This window comes from Pteronotus mesoamericanus, unplaced genomic scaffold (genome assembly GCF_021234165.1).
Source record: "Pteronotus mesoamericanus isolate MK-2021 breed Mesoamerican mustached bat unplaced genomic scaffold, CSHL_Meso_final contig_94, whole genome shotgun sequence".
In the NCBI taxonomy this organism is placed as follows: domain Eukaryota; kingdom Metazoa; phylum Chordata; class Mammalia; order Chiroptera; family Mormoopidae; genus Pteronotus; species Pteronotus mesoamericanus.
In genome coordinates, this window is record NW_026555285.1 from 9,024,756 (window position 1) to 9,047,038 (window position 22,283).

At 36.5% G+C, this 22,283-nt stretch overlaps 1 protein-coding gene across 2 annotated transcripts in view; it reads left to right on the forward strand.

The window, feature by feature from the left end:
- The window catches only part of VWA8 (von Willebrand factor A domain containing 8), a 390,182-nt gene that overhangs the window by 266,471 nt on the left and 101,428 nt on the right, over positions 1 to 22,283 (forward strand). For both annotated transcript variants that reach the window (XM_054586385.1, XM_054586386.1), the window contains exons 36-37: positions 7,645 to 7,726; positions 11,017 to 11,218. In XM_054586385.1, the coding sequence (XP_054442360.1) occupies positions 7,645 to 7,726; positions 11,017 to 11,218 (284 nt within the window). The remainder of the gene's footprint in view (positions 1 to 7,644; positions 7,727 to 11,016; positions 11,219 to 22,283) is intronic.

Genomic DNA, 22,283 nt, shown 5'->3' on the forward strand with positions numbered 1-22,283 from the left:
AAGGTTGAAAACCACTGGCTTAAATTCTCGTGGTGAAAAGCCAGGGACTTAGGCAGACTGATTCAATTATTAATGCTCTCAAAAATCAGCATATAAGTATTTGTTGTTTGAGGCTACAAATTATGCTCAGACTGAGCATAAGTGACCCTTAAAAGACAGACTGGCAAAGTTTTCTTTGCCAGCAATTTATTTAACACATGTTCACTGAAGGAATTTCATAAGTCAATAGCATACAGAATAATGTCTTTTAATAAGCCAATAAAGAAATAATATACTTCAAACCAATGACCAATTAATCACACTATTGTTTCAGGCAAGGGGAGATAAAGGAAATAAAGTCCAAATTTCGTTGAGGTGTACCTTTTCTTCGAGAGACTGCTTAGACAGTCTCGAGCACACGGCCAGCCACCAGCACAGAAACAGAAGTCCCTTGTTGCTACAGCACTTTGCTAGATGGCAATGTCTCCGGTGTTGGCACACAAGATGGTTTCCTTCTCAGGCTGCTGCTGGTGTATGAGTTGCCTTTACCAGGGCAGGAGCTGATCACCCAAAGTCTTCACAGATCTATTCAGATCAGCAGTCACTTTGCCCAAACTGAACACTTTCAAACAGGCCCTCACAAACTCTTAGTATTTCTAGTAAAATGTTTCCTTGCCATAGTTGCTTCCCCACGTTTTATTTCATAAGCCCCAGCAGGGCCTCTCAGCATCTGAGCTACTGAGTGCTTATCAATAACAACAGATGAGATAACGACATCATGACACAACTTACTTCATTCTTACATCTAAACAACTTTATTTCTAAAAACAACATTTTTGTTTTTGCCATAAACAAGTGGATTAAAACAACTTTGATTTGAAATGATGTCAAACCAATAACCAACACTGTATATCATATGTCAGGTCCTGTGCTGATCATTTTCTTTGTATAAATTCATTTAATCTCCAAAGCCCCATTTTATTGTTAATGTACTCTCTAATTTATATGCAGGGAAACAGAGAGGTAAAATTATTTGCTGAGAGTCACCCCAGAGCCCAGTTTGCACCATGACCTTCCAGTTCCTAGTCCAGAACTAATTTTATGGAAGCACACTGGCTTTCATTGATAGAAAATTTTGAAAAATTTTGGCCATTGAGCCACTGATTATTATTATTTGAGTCATAGAGGTAGTAATATGTTGTCCTGTGTTTACATTTTTATATTAGTGTGGACTTCATAGATGTAATTCCAAATGTATTACAATAATCTATTATTGGGATTGAAAAGTCCCGGTTATATGTTAATATTTAGAATTAGTAGTTCCTTCCACATAAATCATCACTTCCTTAAAATGTTTCCTACAGTAGAAGAGGTGGGTGAATAAACTGACAATTGCAGTACACTGCTGTGGTAGGAATATTCACAAGGTGATATATGACTACAAAGGACAAACTTACAACCCAGACTGGTGATTATTAGCTGACTCTTGAAGGATGAGTGGGAATGAATCAAATGTAGGAATTGTTCTACCAAGAGGGAAGCCCATGTGAAAGGTACAGGCACATGACAGAGCATTCCAGGAATCACAAGAAATTGTGAACTAGAATTTAGAGCACCTTCACATACCCAGAAACCTGGGGGTCAGCCCTGATATTTCTCCCTGGCACTCTGATCTAATCCATCATGAATTGCATGTTTTTTTGGTACAATTTTACAAATATATCTTGTATCCACTTTCATGTCTACAGATCTGTTGCCAACATCCAAATCATCACCAACATCTTGCACTGGAATATTACAAATAGCCTCCTAATGAAGTTCCCTCTTCCACTCTTTCTTCCTTTCACACATCAGAGTGATATTTTTAAAGTATACATTTCTATCTTATTAAGGTCCAGTTTACATACAGTAAAAATTCACTTTTTAATGTGCTAGTGCTGTGAGTTTCACAAATACATACAGTTGTGTAACTGTCACCACAACAGAGAGAGAACTATTCTGTCTCTTGCAAACCTCCCTCGTGGCACTGCCATCAAGCCCTCCCCCCTCCCCACCCCTCAAGCCCCTGCCAGTCTGATTTCTGTACTATTGATTTGCCTTTTCCAGAATGTCATGTAAATGGAATCAAACACTGTGTGGTCTTTTGATTCTGGCTTCTTTCACTTAATGTAATGTATTTGAGAACTGCTTTTGTTGTGTGTACCAGTAGTTTTTTCCTTTTTACTACCAAGTTGTGAGTAGCCTATTTTGTGGATATAGGAAAGTTTGTTTATCCATTCACAAGTTGATACATATTTGGATAGTTTCCAATTTGGGGCAATAATGAATAATGCTATTCTGAACATTTGTACACAGGTTTTTAAAGAATGTACGTTTTTGCTTCACTTGAGTAAATACCTAGGAGTGGCATTTTTACATCATACGATGAAACTGCCTAAGTGGCAATACTGTTTTGCATACCTGTCAGCAGTGAATGAGAGTTCCAGTTGCTCTGCCTCCTTTCTAGTCCTTGGTATTGTCAGTTTTTTGCCATTCTAATTGGTGTGTAGTGATATCACATTATGATTTTTAATTTGCATTTTCCCTAGTTCCTAATGAAGTTGAACATCTTTTCATGTGTATCTTCTTTAGTGAAATTTCTCTTCAAAGCTTTTGCCCATTTTTTGAATTGGGTTATTTACCTTCTTTTTAATCAGTTTTGAGTGTTCTTTACATATCCTAGATAGAAATTCAGTATCAGATTTATGTTTTCCAAACATTTTCTCCCATTTTGATAATGGAAAAATATCCTATGTTTTCTTCTAAGAATTTTGTGTTTGTAGATTTTACATTTATGCTTCATTTTGAGTTAATATTTCATAGGGTACAAGGTGTGGGGTGAGGCTTATTGTTTTTCATGGGGATAGTCAGTAGTTTCAGCACAATTTGCTGAAAAACTCTACTTTCTCCATTAAATTATTTGGGCCTCTGCTGAAAATCAGCTGACCACATATGTGTGGGTCTGTTTTGTCCCATTGATCTATATGTCCATCCTTTCACTATTACCATATTTTCTTAATTACTTTCTAGCTTTTTCCTTTATAGTTGTCTTAAAATCAGGAAGTATAGATCCTCCAATTTGGTGGGGATCAGTGGATGAAAAATTACTAAGAGGGTGAGGGAAAATTCTGACTAAATCAACCTAAGAGGACTCGTGCTGTAGACAGGCCAGTGGATCAGGAACTCAGATACCGAGGGTAAGGAATTTGGGTTAAGCTTATATGGCATTATTCTTGCTAAAATTGGGCAATACAGAGACAAACTTGTGGAAGCCCAAAATTCAGGGTCTAGTTTGAAAGAGCCTGACCAGAATTTGATGAGAAAGTTTGATGAGGAGAGTTTTATCATCCATACTGATGGCTCTACTTCATTAATTTTTACTGCTGTAATACCACAATTTGTTCATCTATTCTTTATTGATATGCATTAGGGTCTTTCTGATTTTTTTCTATTAAAAATAATGGGCTATGAATATCATTTTACCTGGTATTATTGTGTATATGTTGAAAGTCTGTAAGGTATATATTATATCTAAGAGTGACATTACGGAATTGTTTCCCAAAGTTGTTAATCACAACATAAAGGAACTCCCAGGGCTCTGCATCCTCATCTATTCTTGTAGAAGTTTTTATGTTGTGGTTTTATGTTACCTTTCCCTGTTTTCTAGTAAGTTTAAATGTCTTTTTACATTTTGTGATTTATTCTTTTGAGAATTGCCTGTTTGTATCTTTTGCAATTTTTTTTTGGTTGGTATAAGTTTTATTTCTTCTCATTTGTTTAAGCAGTGTTTCTTAAATATTCCAAATGTATACAGATAATGTCTGGCACAGGAAGAATTCTATTGGACTATTAAAAAAATACCTAGGAAAGCGGTAAAGGGATTTACCAGGACAATAGCTGGTCACAGGCCCAGGGACCAACCAGTTCAGGTTAGAAAAAATGAGAAGATTTCAGGAGAGATACCTCCAAGATAGTGAAAGTGATATATCCAATATATTTGACTATATTTAAAGATATTGACAATTAGGGAACACTTTGAGGATGAATTTTTGCTAAGTAAATAAAAAAACAAACCAACGACAAAACACAATGATTATTAACTCCATGAAAAGAAAAAGTTGTATAGGAAAGAGAAAATAAGACATAGTTCAGCTGTGAATAGCATTTATATAATCATTATAATATAAGCAGTGGATGTTAATCTAAACAAAGTTTTTGGTATAAATGCATTGGGAATGGAAAAACAAGGTGCTGGGCAGGGAGCAGGTATACGCAGAGTTAAGCTCTTCATCTTACCTGGTGGCAAGTCAATCAATAATCCCTAAAGCTAAAATATCAAGACAGTACCACAGGATGAAGGTGAACAGCAAAGAGATGGCATAAAATTTGATCCTATCTCTGGGAGCAGGAAGTGAGGGATGAGAAGAGAAAGCAGGGGCTGACTGCTTTTTCTTTCGACTTGAGGGACTTGATGCTCATGTAAATCTCTGATGAAAATTCAATCTTTTAAAATAAATAGAATCCAACCACCTGACTAGTCAGGAACTAATGCACATCGGCCTTTTATTAAAGAATCAATAGAAACTCTAAAGGCTACTCTCCTGGTGGCTCAATGACAGTATAACTTTTGTTTAATACAGATGGAAGGAGATTTACTGCTTTCTTCCAATTGATTTTCTTCTAATTAAGTGTTAGCTTTTTCTTAGTCATAGGCCTCAGCTCTTTAAACACAAAATAATGACTCTTGATTGAAAGCAGTGCATGGTTTTCTGAACTTTGAGTTAATTCAAAGATTTGGTATCAGCGTGATCGCAGAGCATATATCACTCTCTTGATCTGTGAGTACAAGATTGTTAAATAGTAGTTAACAATCAAATTACATTGCTAAAAGGAGTAAATTTTTTTAACGTAATTTCGTCTTCCCTCAGAAAATGTTCTTGGTGCTTCTGCCGGACAGTTTTTATACCTCCTCCTCATCTTGGCACTGCGCATGTGAGCCACCTCCTCCCCTCTGCCCCCCACCCCAGGTTCATGGGAACGGCGTGGTCTACACTGCAGCAGTGACTTCCCTGTAATCGTTTGGGAACTAATCCCTAAATATAGTTTATACCTACCTTTGTAATCCACCTGAATTATAAATGTAATGGAAATTTACTAAGCCTCCATCCTCTCTACAATGTTGGAACATTTTAAATGGATAGACAAGGATTTGGCTAAGTTTGGAGAGAAATCTAGCCAAGGTTTTTTACTTCCTTAATTTAATCATGTATTCTGAGCTGATTTATTTTCAATTCAGCAAACATCAATTCTGATTATTTTTAAAACGCTTACAATTACCACTGTCACCGCCCTTGGCATTTTTTGAAGTACTTTATACCACAAATTGCCTTTTCTGATAGTGGAAATATTTTTTAGTACCAAGAATAAAATTCTTGCTTTCTCTTCCTGAAATAGACACAACCATTATTGAATTTTCTCATTGTCTTTATGCCATGAAATTAATTTGCACAGTGAAAGGAAGAAGAATGTAGAAAAAAAGATAATTTAAGTAAGTTGGCTTACTCTGCTTTCTCCGGCAGTCTCAAAGTGCTAATGGTAGTAGCTCAACTTGAAAATAGTTCCTGTTAGCGGTAAGCCAAAAAGCTAGGCAGCTCTAGCCATCCTAACTGCTTCAATAACTGGCCATTTTTTGCAAAAAGCCTGAGTCTATAAATAACTGAGCCTACTTCAGCTAGGTCTTACCAGCAGGAACTGTCAAAAATTATATATGATGCAAAATTTTATCCAAGGCTGACCTTATATTTCAGGCAGCACTTCCAATGTAGGCAGAGCCTGACTTAGGATAAGCATGTTCATCTTGTACAAATGGCCATCTGGGGACCGCCAATCCAGCTGGGTGGTCAGGTTACCATAGTAACTCGTTCTTCTTACCCTCTGCTACCCCTGCGCACTATCTTCCCTTCCCTTGACCCCTATACCCCTGGCCCACTCCTTGCCTAGCTCTGCAGCACACGCTGGGCCCCAGGCCAGTGATTCCCACCCTGGAATTCTTTCTAAGTCCCTAAGGGCCCACAGAGTTGTTTTTTCCCCAAGAAAGAACTTTCCTCTTTATATGCTGTGAGTTCCTCATCTCCTTCTTTTCTGTCCCCAGTGCTTTGTGTTGTATCTGGTGCAAAGCAAGCTCAACCATGTCTTTTGAATAAATAAGAGAGATTTTGAGTTCCTCAGGTAGCCTACTGAAACACCTTCAACTGCAAATATGAAATAAAAATACCATGTTTCTTATTTCTTGTAAACTACATGTGATATACTTCATGTGGACATTTTTGATGCCTCTAATAAGCTGTAAGAAGATAGAGATATCTATATTTATATACCTATATCTTTGCCAATAGATAATAGGTAAATAGCTAGATAGCTAGATGATAGATAAATAGATAAACAGGAAAAATCTTTAAAAGTATGGGTTCTATATAGGGGAAATTTTTTTTTTTTTAAGAGACAGATAGTGGCTCACAGCTTGTAAAATGGGGCTATTTTTAAAATCGTTGTTACTCTAGGGCCCACTCAAGTAGGAGCTGTGGGGAGCAGTAGACGGAGCATCTATTGCAGAAGCAGAAAGCTCTGGGTTTGAAAACCTCCTCCATTACTCTACTGCTCCATTGCCTCAAGCAAGCTACATCATTATATTACTTCTGTAAACCTCAGCTTCCTCCTCTCTCAAATAAGAATCCTAAGTCTTTGTTGTTATCAGTATTAAAAATACTATCTGTAAAGACTAAGCAGAGTTCCTGACGTGCAGTGAGTAGCAGCTAGAGATGATGAGGGTGATGGTGGTGCTCAGGGCCGTGGAAAAGAAGTCAGTAGCCCCACAATTTGCCGGGAAACAACTTCATTGTTGTTGAACCCTCTCCTTCCCCACATTTTCATTTTCTTCATGACCCAGAGTCCTCATCCCACTGCCCCATCCTCAGTTCACCTTGTCCTGTCTCTTAGGGCCCCAATAACTGCTACTGTGTTTTGGACAATTGCTAATTGGTACTTTGACTTTACTAAATTCATCTAATCCTCAAAATAATGTTTATGATGTTCTGAGGCTACTTTTTATCCCCATTTTGCCAATGACAAAAGCAGGTCTCAGAGCAACAATTATCCTGACCAGCATAAAACACTGTTAGGAAATGTCAGCATTTCATACCAGGTCAGTCTGATTACACAGCGTACTGATTCCACCCTATTATACTATCATTGTTGTGACTTCCTAAGAAGGAAACCAGAATTCAGATGATGAAACATTTCAATAAAATGGTAAAACATTGACCCTTCTTGGAACGCTATCAAAGAGAGTGAAAAGAACTTAGGTTATTTTTTGACAGTAAAGAATCACTGTCTAGTATGCATCTATTTGACAGTCTTTGTATTTCCCTAACAGAAACATAAGTTGGAGAGTCTTGCCTTGAAGCTGGACTTAGCCTAGGACCTTGTCAAGTGGGTCTCAGAGTTCTGTTCAGGCTGTTGATAACTTCATTCCACTTTTAGCAGGATTCATGCTTTTTTTTTTTTTTTTTGTCCTATTTTGGTATCATGTAGTAATTTAATACTCGGCTTTGTCATGACTATTTGCAGATGTTACCCCTCCACAAACATCTGGTTATATAGAAGTCACAGATCTTCAATCAAAGAAACTCCGATATATTCCTATTCCCAGGTAATTTATTTCTACCTTTTTCTTAGCTTGTATGTCAGAGTGAAAAAAAAAAGAGTGAATTCGTAACAAGGGCTCTAAATAAATGTGTAGCTTTTTGCTTCCTGAAATAGAAAGCTGCATTTTTTTAAGTTACAGATGGTTTTTATCTTGCTGTTCTTCTGCATGCCTTACTGCCTTTTTAATTTTTATTTTGGAAAAATGTTCAAATGTTACATAGTTATAAATCAATCAGCCTTACAGACTTATTTCTCTTTTGCTGATCTGTCCTGATGGTAAATTTTTCTGTATCTGAAACAGCATTTTTAGTATTGTAGAAGTTTTCATACTTACTAACTTTATATAAGTTTTATGAGGTAAATGGGTTCAAAATGTCAAAATACTTTAAATAGCATTTGGTTAATATTGTTTTAAAATATGTTACTGTGCATCTACAGTCATGAAGGCCATAAGTAATCAAAGGATTTGAGAGATTTGGACCATTCACTGCTTTTATTATTGTCCGGGGAAGAAAGCAAAGCATTCACACTAGCTAGACTGGGGATACAAACGGAGAAGCAATGAGGGTCAGTGTCTGCCTCGATGAACACAAGAGTCCTTACCTGTAGCCCATCCCTCTCTGGGTGCAACTGTGCCTAACCTCCTTCAACCTGGGTGCGCACCTGCTTTGGTCTCACATTCCCTCCTCACATATACTCCCTAACAGGTAACTGAGGCTTCACAACACAGCGGTGAACACATCACTTGAGGCGGGGAGGGAGTCGGTTGGGGTATAGGAGGGATAAGTGGTGATGGAAAAAAAATAAAATAAATTAAAAAATCATTTGAAATCCTAAGCAGAGGAGCCTGAAAAGCCTTCCTATGTCACAGGAAGGCCAGGGACACTGGAACTTGTCAGTTACTTGAAATATCACCAGGCCACATTTTTACCCACTCCTCAATTCCCAGAAGAAAATAGCTCAGAATAACAGTACCAAGTAACTCAGAAACATGGTTTCATTTCTTAGGACCCTTTGGTCAAGTTCAAGAAGTATAAATAATGAAAGCATATTTGAAGAAATAGATTTATGCCTTCTTGTATTAGTTGAATGGAAAATAATTTTAGTCATTTAGGGAAAGTCCTTATTCCATATTGATTGTATGCTCATTAAAATATACTATTAGTGCACGTTACAAAAGCAAATAACTTTCTGTATTTTACATTACTAAAGTATTAAATAGTTTCTTTCCTTATATTCTCTTCATTAGCCTTAGCTTTTTGTTTCTGTGCTTTTCTCTTTTAAATTTCTCAATAACATCTATTATACCTGCCATAGAAAGAACATCTGGAAGAGAACTGTATATATAACCAGTGCCAGCTGGTCAGCATAGCTCATTTAGAGCTTCACTGTCCAAGAGAAATATGTAATGTGAGCCACATATGTAATATTATATTCCTTAGTAAGCACATTAACAAAGTAAAAAGAAACAAGTGAAATTAACTTTAGTATTTTATTTACAATGTATCTTAAATATTGTCATTTTGACATGTATTCAATATAAAAATTTTAATGATGTAATTTACATTCCTTCATTTTTCTGTCTTTGGTAGCTATTATGTGTTTTATACTTACAAAACATCTAAATTTGGACTTGCCACATTTTAAATGCCACGTGGTTTAGAGTCTGTTCATTGTCAGTATGTCCTGAGTTTCTCTTGGGATTAACTGTAGTCATATTTTGGCATATATGTAATCCAAGGGAACAACCCATCTGCATTTCAGTTTTGTTGCTAAGTGCTTAAATTGAGCCTTCTGCTAGATATCAGGAATTTTCCATTTGATAGCTAATGTCAAATGATAGAAAAATACAGTAAAACTATATGTAAATGAAGGGCCAAAATGAATATATCACTTTTGCCCTCAGTAAAATGTATTTTCCTCAAATTTTTATATTATTTGCATTTGTAAAATGATACTGCCTAGTCTTGTATGTGGGTGTATATAAATCTAGATTTCACTCTATTGTAATTCTATGTGCTCCTTAAAGAACTTATTATTATGTATAAGGGGAACACATTTGAAAAAGAAAAAGTAGAGAAGAGATTCTAGACCTCGTGTACAAATTTTGTAAAAATGTGATTTCTTCAGCAGTGTTTATTGACATATTGAATAAATTGCCCTTGTAAATTTCAGTTTTCATGGTGGTGAGATAAATATGCAACCAGTAGATACAGTGCTCATTAGACGCATACATCTTGTGTGCTGTTGGAACACTTTCAAACATCATAGTTTCACACGAATAAATTTCATTACTCTTGAGTAGTCCTTTACTTCATCATCTGTACCTACTAATTTTTTTTTTCCTAAGGCAAATGTTTTTTTTGGAGAGCACAAAGAGTTATAGCCTGTATTATATCAAATGGTACTTTCTTGGAGTCCTTCTAGTTCGCAAAGTAGTTCTGAAACACTTGGTCCCATCCTACCGGTGTCATCCTCTTCATATAAACATTTTCTAAGACTTCTGTGTTCCAGAGTAGCTGGCTTTGTTACACTGTGTTTAAAATCTACTAAGGCAGACTGAATAAAAAGGTCAAAGTAGCCTGGGTTACTTTGGGAATATTATAAGGCTTTCCCTAATACATAGTGGGTTTGTGGTTTTATCAGACCAACAATGATAGTTTGTTTTTATTATCAGATCAGACCATCCCTGTAAATAATTTATTTTGTACAGAATATATTAGATGTATTTAGAGAGCCAACACTAGTAATTAGAATTTCTAGTGTGTGTTTTTGTATAGTACTAGCTATACTCAGATAAAGTACGTATGAAATTGACTCTTACAGGCAAAAGTACACTCCTAGAAATGACTCTATATGTATCAGAAATATAAAAGACATGAAACATGCATTTGTATGAAATATATAACACAAGAAATATATAAATTTCTGACTATAAATCCACATAACTTCCTAAGTTAGAAAAAGTAAAATATCAAAAACAAAGGCAGTTAACACACATAAACAAAAGATTGGTTTCAGCACTGACCTTAGACTGCACATTCGTGAAGTGTGAGTTGGTTTAGAGTTTCTTTCTGATGGTGAATACTAATGTCATCTGGCATCCACAAATACAGAAAAATAATCAATAATTAAACGTGTATTTTTTTTACTTATCTAGATAAGTCTGTTAATATCTTTTAATGTGTTTACTATTAGAATTCTTTATAAAAAGTTTAATGAACCCTAAATCTTGTTAAACTAGCTTCATTACCTAGACTACCAATTGGTTGAATATTGTGATTTCTTTTTCAGATCAGAATCTCTCTCTCCCTACACCACTTGGCTATCTACTATTTCAGACACAGATGCTCTTCTCACTGAGTGGGGGAAAGGTGGTGTTGTTACTGTTGATATGGGAGGTCATGTCAGGCTTTGGGAAACTGGACTTGAACATCTGCAGCGCTCGCTCACAGAATGGAGAAACATGATTGGGCAAGATGACAAACAAATGCAGGTACCACTTGAATTGACCTTATCTCTTAAGAGTGCATATTCAGATATAAATTTAGTTCCTAATGCCACAGTTGTGAAAACTTCTAGCCCAATGACTCAAGTATAGTTGCTTAAATGGCTGAAATAAATTTTGGACCCAGAGAAAAAGCAAACTTTATCCATGTAGTTAGGGAAAAAGTAAAAATACACGTTTTTTTCTGGCAGTGCTTAAATATACAGGTTCCTCACACCATAGCATGCAATCAACTTTTATTTTTTAACCTTAAGCACTAAACAGTTTCCACCACTACCTTTGCATCTCTTCTCACTTTTACTGCCATCATTGTCAGCACCTGTACATGCTATACAGGAAATAGAAATACTGAAGCTCTAAAATGCAGCACATTATTATGAGGCCAAAACTTTTAGGCTAGAGAAGAAAAACAAAATTATACATCTAATAAAGATGTGTTTTTATCAACTGCCTTGCTTCCAGATAATGCAAGTTTAGCAGTCGTAGTAAGTAGACCCAACCCTGCCCTGGAAAGATGCATGGGAACAGGTCTCCAAAATGAGAGGAGACTCCCTGACTCCAAAAATGACTCAGTCACCACTGAATCTAGCTGCTACCGGAACTAATGTGAACAATGAGAAAGCCTGTGTACACATCAATACTAAAGCATACCATAAAAGGATTTATTTGTAATTTCTTTATTTTAATCTTCAGAAGAAAACTTTCTTAATTACATTTCATTTTTACCCAGCAATAAGAAAGGTAGGTTTCTGCCATTTATGTTGCTCTGCCAATTAGTGAGATAAGAAATTTCCATAAACTATTCCATTGATACCTGAATAATAATTAACTATTTCATGTGATTATTTTTGTGATTTCCTTAAAAGAGAACTATATATATTTGTGAATGAATAATACATAGTTCTCTTAGATTCATAAAAGCTTGAAGGAAAATTTTGAAAATCACCAACCAATGTAGACAAGCAACCTCAAATCCTTTTGAAATAGCATGAATATATTAATTTAATTAAGCTAAAACAAATGTATAGCTCTAAAATAAACATGTCATTAAGTGCAATGGATTTATCACAGCAACAGACCGAATGTTGGTCACTGTCCATAACAATAATTAGAAAATGGATTAACTATGGTTCTGTTTCCTTTATAATTCTAAACATTAGTTTCTTCTCCCTTTTAATTAAGCTCCTATTATCATTACAATGACTGATACATAATAGGAGAGATTTTATTTTATTTTTAATATCTTGTGTTATAGATGGTCAACAGTTGTGGCCTTTTATCTTTTACTACAGAACTTTAAAAAGGTATTTTCCTCATGATTTTGATAACTGGTGTCAACCACTACAAAAATTAACCTCTATTTGTGTTTTAGCTATGTAGCTTTTCTCTTTCCAGTGTCTTCCCTGACTCCATTGTGCATCTTTGTATTCCCAGCTCCTGGCATAATGATTGGTACACAACAGGCAATTAATATGTTTGTTTATGCTCACATTCATATACACTAAAGTACACTGGTCATTAAACCTATTTGATAACAAATGGAATTCTTTTAAACTGTCACAAATTATTCATTTGTTTTATATAACTGAATAGGTATTTGTTGAATATATATGATTAAGTTAGGAATAAACAGAATTATAGTATCTAACATCTCAAAAATAAACAAAATATTTGGCTATATTATACCAGGCAAATCTGATCCTTCCCCAAACCAACTATTTTCTAGGAAACATATATCTATGTCTCCAGTTCAATGTTCAGCTATAACAGAAACAGTTACATAATTTATAATTGAATCATAGTTCTATAATTGAATCATAGTTCCATTTGGAAAATTAGAATAGATGTTATCTAACATTCTCCTTCTATCTCTGATGTTCCCTGATCCATTCTTACTGATATTAAAAATGTATATTTATATACAGATTCAAACTGAGAAACAAATTGTGAACATGTCTTTATGTATAAACAGAAAGGATTCATTCTCCAAATAGTCTGCCATTGTTTTAATTTTGGATATATATCTCCTTTTCCTTCTCAATGCTTGGTGAACAATGAGACTGCATACTTAATGGCTCTTATTTAGATCGGTTTATAAAGTACTTACTAGCACTTTATACAACGAACTCTGTGAATTATTCCAGGGGTAATGGTAGTAACAAGCAACAATTTGTCTTTTACAGTTCTTTTCCTGTTCAATCCTTCAAGCTATTCCTCATTTATGGACCCTCTATTCAACCTAGGTCTGCTCCTGATTGGGGAGCTTGATTGAAGTATTGAGAAAAGAACAGGTTCTTCACACCTTACTTCTCACTTGCTGACTGCCAGCACCTTCCCTTGGCACTGGCAGAGTGATCTGATCTCCACCTAGTGGCCAAAAGAACTTACTTTACATCACAGAAGTGAAAACACCAGGTTTGCACTCCAGTAATTTGAGGCAGCCCCTGGCTGGCTGCTTGGGTGGTTCCTGTTAATCCTGATGTGCTCCTTTAGTTCAGCAGTGAAGGTGAGACAAATCACCTCCAACGCCAGCCACTGCTTACTGACTCCCACCTTTCCCGAATTCCTGTGCCTGGTATCAAAAGCAGTGTTTTATTTAGGTAACTGTGTTAGTCACATGCTTTATCTCTATCCTTTTGCTGCCTTTGCTACATGTCAGGCTTCCAGACTAATTAACTCTGAAGCCATTTTTGTTTTGAACTTTTGTTTTTGTTTAATGAAGTCATTGATAGTTGTTTTAATGAGTATAGCTTGCAAGAGAGTATATACTAAGCTGTGGGTATACAATGTGTTCATTAATTTTACATGCTTTGATAGGAACATGTGGTTTTTTCATAGTAAACAACTGTAACAACAAATTAAAAGCATCACTCTAACTGTTGTTCTAGGACCCCATTATTAAGAATCCATTTTTATCACTTTTACACTCCATGTTTTCAGAAGCATAAGTTAATTATATGACAAAATTCTTCTAACTATGCTTCATAGTATTCTTCATAAAGCATACTTTTTGTATATTTTTATTTAATGACATTTGGATTCCTCCTGAGAAGGCTGTTAAAGCTACACCACAGCTTTCTTTAGAACTTAAATCATTTCCTCAAAAAGGCTCTTGGTGACTATTCTTGTGAAAGCAAAAAGGCTACAGCTTTCAAACATTGTCTTCTAATTACAGTAAACTAATCCAAAACTAAATATTTTATATATTACTGGTAGGACCTTTTTGAAGCCTTTGAATAATACTATATACTGTAAGAATGGATAGAATCCTGTAAAGCAAAGACAGTGTGGGACTGGAACTTAGTCATCCTTAATAATTAAGATAGTGCCTGATACACAGCAAACACAGTAAATATTTGAAAAGAGAGAGATGCATATTTTTTAAAAAACATAGAAAAGGAGCTAGTTTGCATTGAGCACAACTCACCCGTCCCCCATTTCCAAGAAAATATTCTAGTAATATGAGTAAATGTAGCTTGCTGTACTTAGCTAACTAAGCCTGATCACTAGTTCAACAGGTATGATTTTTTAAAATCTTGATAAGATGATAAGGACTACTTTCAGTTTTGGAAAGCACTAGATTATTTGATTGCTACTCTATTAGTAAATTTAGTTTTTCACTCTACAAGCTATGTTATCTCCAGATCCTCTGTGGAGCTTCATAATTCCTTGCTCTTTTTAAGGAACATAGTCCACTCTTGTACTTTATGCTTTGTTTTCGTCAGTAATTCTGAAAATACTTAATAGTCTGATTCTGTGGGTTGTTGCTATAGGGTAACACATATCTCATAGGGTTGTTATATGTACATATGCCTTTGGGAATTATCCTTAGTCCAAAAAGGCAACACTTAAAAAAAATTATATTTTCCCGCCATATCTCCTAGCAATGTGTCAGTAGAGCTGGTTTTCAGAAGGTCACCTAGCTGTTTGTCTACACAGTAACAATTAGGCAATACCTCTAAGAATTTTTCCATTGTTTAGTCCTGTTAGAGCAGTGATTTTCAACTGGTGTGCTGCAAGAATTTTTAAAACATGTGATACCTAACTATTTAGTCAAGAGCACTGACCTCTTTTCCCTTAGAGTGTCAAATTAAAAAATGACAATAGCCAACAAAATAATAGCCATCCAGTGTGAATGAATCAAAATTTTATTTTTTTTGTCAGATTGGCAAAAAATGTATTTTTTGGTGTACCACAGAATTTTAATAGTTAATGTATGCTATGAGATGAAAAAATGTTGAAAGTCTCTGTATTAGAGAAATCTCAGCCATAGAAGTTCTCTTTGAATCTAGATTTTTGAGTAAGGGCTTTAGGAGTACCTAATGAAAGCACAAGATTCCCTGAAGGGCATGGCCCCCCTGTGGTATGCTGATGAACCAGCATTCTGGGCCTGGTTTGGTATTTATTTCTTGATATCCACATTGTACCTATTTCCTCCTGGCTGACATCAAGCTACCAAAGGTTATCAGTCTTCTCCCAAAATTTCTGAATACTAGCAATTATCTCTCAAGCCAAACCCAGCATTCTACTGGCCTGGTTAAGCCTTTAAATCCACAGGAGGAATTATGACAGTTACCTAACTGCAAAGCCTTCCAGAAAGAAGGCAATAGAAATGTAGACAAGGAGAGAAGCAAAAGAAGGGAAAGGGGCATTGGGGATGTAGACAAGATGCTACCGTGTTATCTCTGGGAAATGTTGAAGCCCACAGTTGTCCCAATTACTGACTGGCAGAGTTCTTCTTGAACCAGAAATTTGGTTTGAGTAAAGGATTAGAGAAAAGTCTGCCCTCAAGTAGGATGACACTCATGAGCTCATGCACAGGGGACACCTTTCTTCTAAACACTGTATTTCAGAAGGAAGTTGCTAGTTGATTTTTACATACTTCCAAAAGTATTGCTTCTATTGGATCACAGCTTTATCAGTAAATGCTAAATATAACTAAAATCAGCAACCACCTCCCTAAGACAAGCAAATCAACAAGTGTATGATTTTAAAGTACTGTAAGGAAAACAAATTAATTTTATATGTCAATTATAAATTGAGATGTCAAATGCAGTGAACATGTTGACAGTCAATGGCTATAGAATTTTTATAGTTCTGAGCTCAGAATTTACATACTCATGTAAAGTCAACATATCACAATGGCAATAGAAATAAAACCTTACCATTATATTTATAAATGGAATTGCAATTTTATTCATAGGCCGTATAACCTATGGTTTAAGAGCATAAAATTTGAAGTGGTTAAATCTGGGTTCAAATCCACATTCCACTTTATGTGTGATCTTTGGCAAATTACTTGTTCATTCTAAGTTACACTTTCATTCATAATATAAAGATAATCTCATCATACCTTACAAAGTTGTTGTAAGAATGAAATACATTAATGCCTGACATAGAATAAATAACTCAATAAACAAAAACTCAGGGGAAAAAAGTTACAAACTTAGAATTTGGGTAATATTGGACTACAGAATATAGAATATAAGGTTGATGCTTACATGGAAACAAAGCCAAATTTCAATGAAGCCCTGTTACCCAAACACTTAATATTAAATTATGGCCCAGTGAATTACATAATTCATTATCTGTCCTAGTGTTAAAATGTGCAGTTTGTTTATCATCCTGTTTGAAAAACTTCTGTCAGGCCCAAAAAAGGAACTAAAAAAAAACGGTCTGTGCCTAAACCTGTCAGCTTAAAGAAAAGCAGGAAATCAATAACAGAGCGACGGTTGGGTGATGCCCCTGTCAGTGGAGGGTGAGAGTGGTTAGCCTTACTCAAAAGACAAATTAGAACAGGCCCCAAAACACACAGCAAAATATACATCATCTTTAGCCCGTGTCCTGAGAACAGTTAAGAGCAAGTCCAATTTAGAGCTGTCGTTTAGTTTTTCTGTATACAGTATTCTTCTGTTTCTCTTTATAACATTCTAAATATATCTTTCTTTTTATCTTCTGTTTCCTTACAAGGTCAGGCCACAGGTGCCATCTCTAACCCCTCTCTTCGGATAGTTTCACTTATTTATTTATTTATTTAACAGTTTTGAGCATTCAGAATTGCCAGGATAAAGAAATAAGTAAGATACAAGTGCAGACCCAGGGAACTTACAGTGCAGTAGAGCTATAGTTAAATAAATTACAGTGCAGTGTGGTCAAGAAATTGATAAAAGCATGATTTAAAGATCAGAAGATAGCACAGGATACCGTATTTTGCTGTGTACAATGCACACCTTTTTGCCCAAATTTTTGAGGGGAAAATAAGGATGCACATTATACATGGATAGTACTAATTCCATATCTATATAAATGTTTTTAATTTTTATTTATGCTTATGCACTAAAAGTGTAACTCTAGAAAGCAATAACAATGTAAGAATGTAAGCAAAATAATACCCTGGAATACAATAATCAGCTTTGTTTCTAAATATAAATAAATACTTCCATTAAAAAATTAAAACGAAAGATTTTTTTCCTAAAAGTTTGGGCAAAAAACGTGAGTGCGCATTATACATGGCAAAATATGGGTCACATACTGTCTCTGGAAGGTGTTTCAAGGTGAATTAATACCTGAATCCAGTTTTTAAGAAAGGAGACGGGGACTCCTGACAAATGAAACACATGTGATTGGTTTTCCTTCTTACCAAAATCCCAGTAAAAGAATGATAAAGGATCAAAAAAAGATACAAGAACGAATGGTACAAAATCCACAACGACGAAGAGACCTGGAGGCTTGACAGCAGCGGGCGACTCGGCACTTCGGCGGGTGGAAACTAGATGGGTGGGTCGTAGCCAAGTTAGTGACTGGAGAGCGGCTAAAACCCATTTCTCCTGAGGGGAAAGCCAGCGAGACACAAGCTGCTTTACTCTGCGGAAACCCAAAAAACATCAGGACTTGGAGACACATGTACTCTTGGAGGCTGGAGTGCGAGGTGGCACTTAAAATTGGAAGATTGGTTCAAAGTCTGTATAGAAGCCTCTTTCCTCTTGGGCGCTGAGGCGAGAGGAGCTGCCGGGTCGCCCCCCTGCGGCGGACGGTTGTCCGGAGCTGCTCCCGCTTCCTGATCAAGGGGAACAAGCGGACACACAGCCCAGAAGCCAATAACCTGAAGGCCCGCAACTCCTGCGACAGCTGCTGATACATCGCAGGAAAAGGCGGTGGGCGTGGAGCCGGAAACAGATGGCCGGCGAAAGCCAGCCACCTCGTAGGTGCGAGCGCCATCTACAAGAACGCGCAGGCCCGCGGGGCACGTCGGCGCTGCCCTGACACAACAGCGACGGCCGGGCTCTGCGCCTCTGCGCGCGGCCGCTGGCCGCAGGGTCCGCGCCCTCCAGCGCAGCCAGAGCCCGAGACGGTGAAGACGGAGCTGGCCCCCGGGCCTACAGCTCCTGAGCACCGCCTCCCCGCAAAGCAATAAAGGTATCGCTGACTTTTCCTTTAAAAAAAAAAAAAAGTAGCCATGAAAAGAGATCAAACTGAACTCCTTGTTCGATCCTCGTCACTTTTTTTTTTTAAATACATACTTTTACTAGAACAAAATAAACCAGTTAATTTTCTTTATTTCACTCCAAAATGACTCAAGGGTTCCAGTTCTGAATAAGGTGGAGTAAGCACATTCTGTCCTTTCTCTCCCACTGAATTCAGCAATGAAAGCTGGACAGAATGATGGAGCAACTCTGAGGTCTCTGAAAAATAAATGAAAGCAGATGGATTGAGGAAGATCAGAATTTGGGCTACCATTGAAATGGCTGTGAGTTTCCCTTTTTCCTCCAGAATCTCCTGGCCTTGACACAAGGCAGTATGAAAATAGAGATGGGTACTCTTCAGCTAACTAAAAGCAGAAGGGAACTCCTTCTCTTGGCGGGGTGGGGGTCAGGGAGGAGGAAGGAGCATCTGTAAAAACCCTGCCCTAGTGAAGGACCAAGGGTGGGGATGAGGCAAAGACGACCACACCCATCTCTCCTATTCAACATCAAACTGGAAATCCTAGCCCCACCACAAGAGAAATAAATAAAGAGGTACACATGAAAAGAAGAAATAAAGCTGTTCCTATTTGCAGACGACATAACTACCCAGAGAATCCACAAAAACCAAAAAAAAAAAACCCCAAAAATAAAAAACCAGCCCTCAACTAATAAGTGAGTTTAGCAAGGTTGAAACAAATCATTTCTATATACCAGCAATTAATAATTAAAAAACCAAATATATATAATATATTCGTATGCCATTTACAAACAGTTCTCCCTAAAAATGAAATACATGTCTAACAATACATGTGCAGAATATGTATGCTGAATACTATAAAACAATAATGAAAGTAATCAAACACTTAAATAAAAAGGGGAGATATACTAATTAATGGATTGGAAAAGTTACTTTAATAAAGATGCCAGTTCTCTCCAAATTGACATACAGATTTAACTCAATTCCAACCAAAATCCCAGCAGGATTTTTTTTTTTTTTTAAGCTATAAACAGTTGATTCTGAAATTTATGTGGGGAGAAGAAACTAAATGTGCCAAAACAATTTTTTAAAGAATAAAGTTAGAGGAATCATACTACCTATTTTTTGAAGATATACTATACAATTACAATAACCAAAACAATGTGATGTTGGCAAAAGGATAAATACATAAATCCGTGGAAGAGAATGGAGTGTTGAGAAATAGACCCACAGATATATGTCCAATTGACTTTCAACAAAGGTACCAAAGCAGTCTAATAAAGAAAGGGTAGTCTTTTTAAAAGGAAAAAAAAATGGTGCTGAAACAATTGTATATTACATGCAAAATGAATTTTAAAAGAACCTGTTAATTTTGAAAATAAAATTTCTGAAGAGCTGCCAACTCAGGAATATTACTAATTGACAACAGTAAATGGCACCTGTCATGTCATCGTTCATTGCTGCTATTATATGGGGAATGGGAAGCTAATTCCAAAAACTTAAAAACTTCCTTAAGATAAAGAAAGCTAATTTGATTAGAAAGTTTTTCTTTAAGTCTACACCTTTGAGGGTAAGAAAATATTCCAGATATGTAATTCACAGGTGGGGAAACTGGCCCAGAGAGGTTAAGTAAATTGACTAAGGTCACACAGCTAGTCAGCGGCAGAGTCGGTGATTCTGTAATGTATGCTCTTTCTTTAGCATGTTCTACAGCCCAGGCAGCTTTATCAATTTGCACCATTTAGTCACATATCCTGGGTGTCCAGAGCACCTCCCCCTGAAAAAATCTGAAAATCAAGTGGAGTTAACACTTGCATTTGTCTCTAACCACATCAGATCATACCAGTTCCTGTGGAATCCACTGTTTCTGAGAAGCCAAGTAATATTATGCAGCTCCGTAGCAAACAACATTGGAAAGGGATCCTTTTGTTTGCTCTTCAGTATCAATGATAGAAAACAGAATTCTTAGTGATTCTTATGCTATTTCTCAAATCCCTGGCATTTTTTCCTCTGATAAATACATAAAATAGGTTAAAATGTTGCACAATTTCCATGCTATTCAGTTGATCAAGGCAGCAGGATCTGAGCTTGGCTTCTAAAAGAGCAAGCCTGCTGACAGGAAAGAGGTACCAACAGGTACAGTTGCAGTGGGGGTGGTTCAGAGAGGGGGAACGTTGTTGACACAATGTTGTACTAGGTGACGTTGTTACCCATCAGCTTTCCAGAAATTGTTTCACAACCTGCTTCTGTCCAGTGAGCTCTATCCTCAGTTTAAAAAATACGGATTTAAAAAATAATACGGAAGTTGTTTCTCTTGTTCACACAAACACGTAATTTTTAATTAAAGTGTCATACAAATGATTAAAGGCCTGATAAAATTTAAATGGTTTTCTAGAACTAGTTTCACTTGAACCTCTGTAGGTGTTGCTGGCAAAAAGGTAGAGGTATGAGAATGGCTCTTCTCCCAGGTAACTGCCGCTCACTTTACAGGCGGAGCACTGCTTGTGCATTTCCTCTATGAACCATTCCTGTTCTTTGCTTCCATCAAAAAACTGCTAAAGCATTGGATGCTAGAGAGAAAGCTACACTGTTTCTAGAGTAGCTGTGGTGAAGACCTCAGGCTGCAAGAAAGAGCAGAATCCTGGCTTGGATACACAGATGAGGGGAACTGGACTAGCTGGTCTGTCCCAGAGGAAGCTGGCATTTCATTTATTTAGAAATCACTTTTCTTTTCCAAAGTGCTCTGTTCCCATGATTTCATTTAACCAGTAAAGCATCAATCTTGTTTCAACCGTGTTTGTCTATCCATGAAAGAATTCATTGAATTTTTAAAAATGAATTGATTTTCCAGTAATTGCATATGAATAAAGTAAAAATTTTAAATATAATCTCAGTATGTACTAATGAATGGCCTTCCAGCATCCCTAAGTTTTAAGCAACAAGTGATACCTTAGATCTAAATATAATTACATATTCATCATCATAAATACCTTTTTGTTGGTAGAGAAGTGTTCCTGTTGTGTCATCCTATCTTGAATCTCAACTTCTTAAAAGCTATTGGTGGCCCCCCCACACACATTGCTAGTTGATTATCATGTAACTACAGTGTTTATACTCTAAACTTGGCTTCAGGAAGGTCAAGAAACCATAAATTCCTAAGGAGATTATAGTGATTTGAGCTGTAGAATTCCTCTGTAGCATTGGCTGGTTACCATTTGTTGAATTGTGGAAATTATGGACAAAATAGATATTTGAGTCCCTTGAGAATCAACCAGCCAGAGTATTCTTGTGAAGCACTTACTCTGTACCCTCCAGTGTAGGCCCTACGGGGCAAAGGGCAGATTGAAATGTGAAACATGGTTTTTGCCCTCAGGAAGTTTATGCTGTCTAATCAGGAGATGAGACTGATAGTCATGAAACCGCAGCAAATAGTACAATACAATGTATAGTTCAGTGTTAAATAGGGGAGTTTGGTCTCTGTGCTGCAGTATTCAGAGGAGAGCTGTCTATGCAAATCAAATTAATAAGCAAAGGAAATGGGGCTGGGTTGCATTTTTATTTTATTTATTTTGATAGTTTGAAAGGAGAAGGAAGAGCATTTCAGGCATTTGAG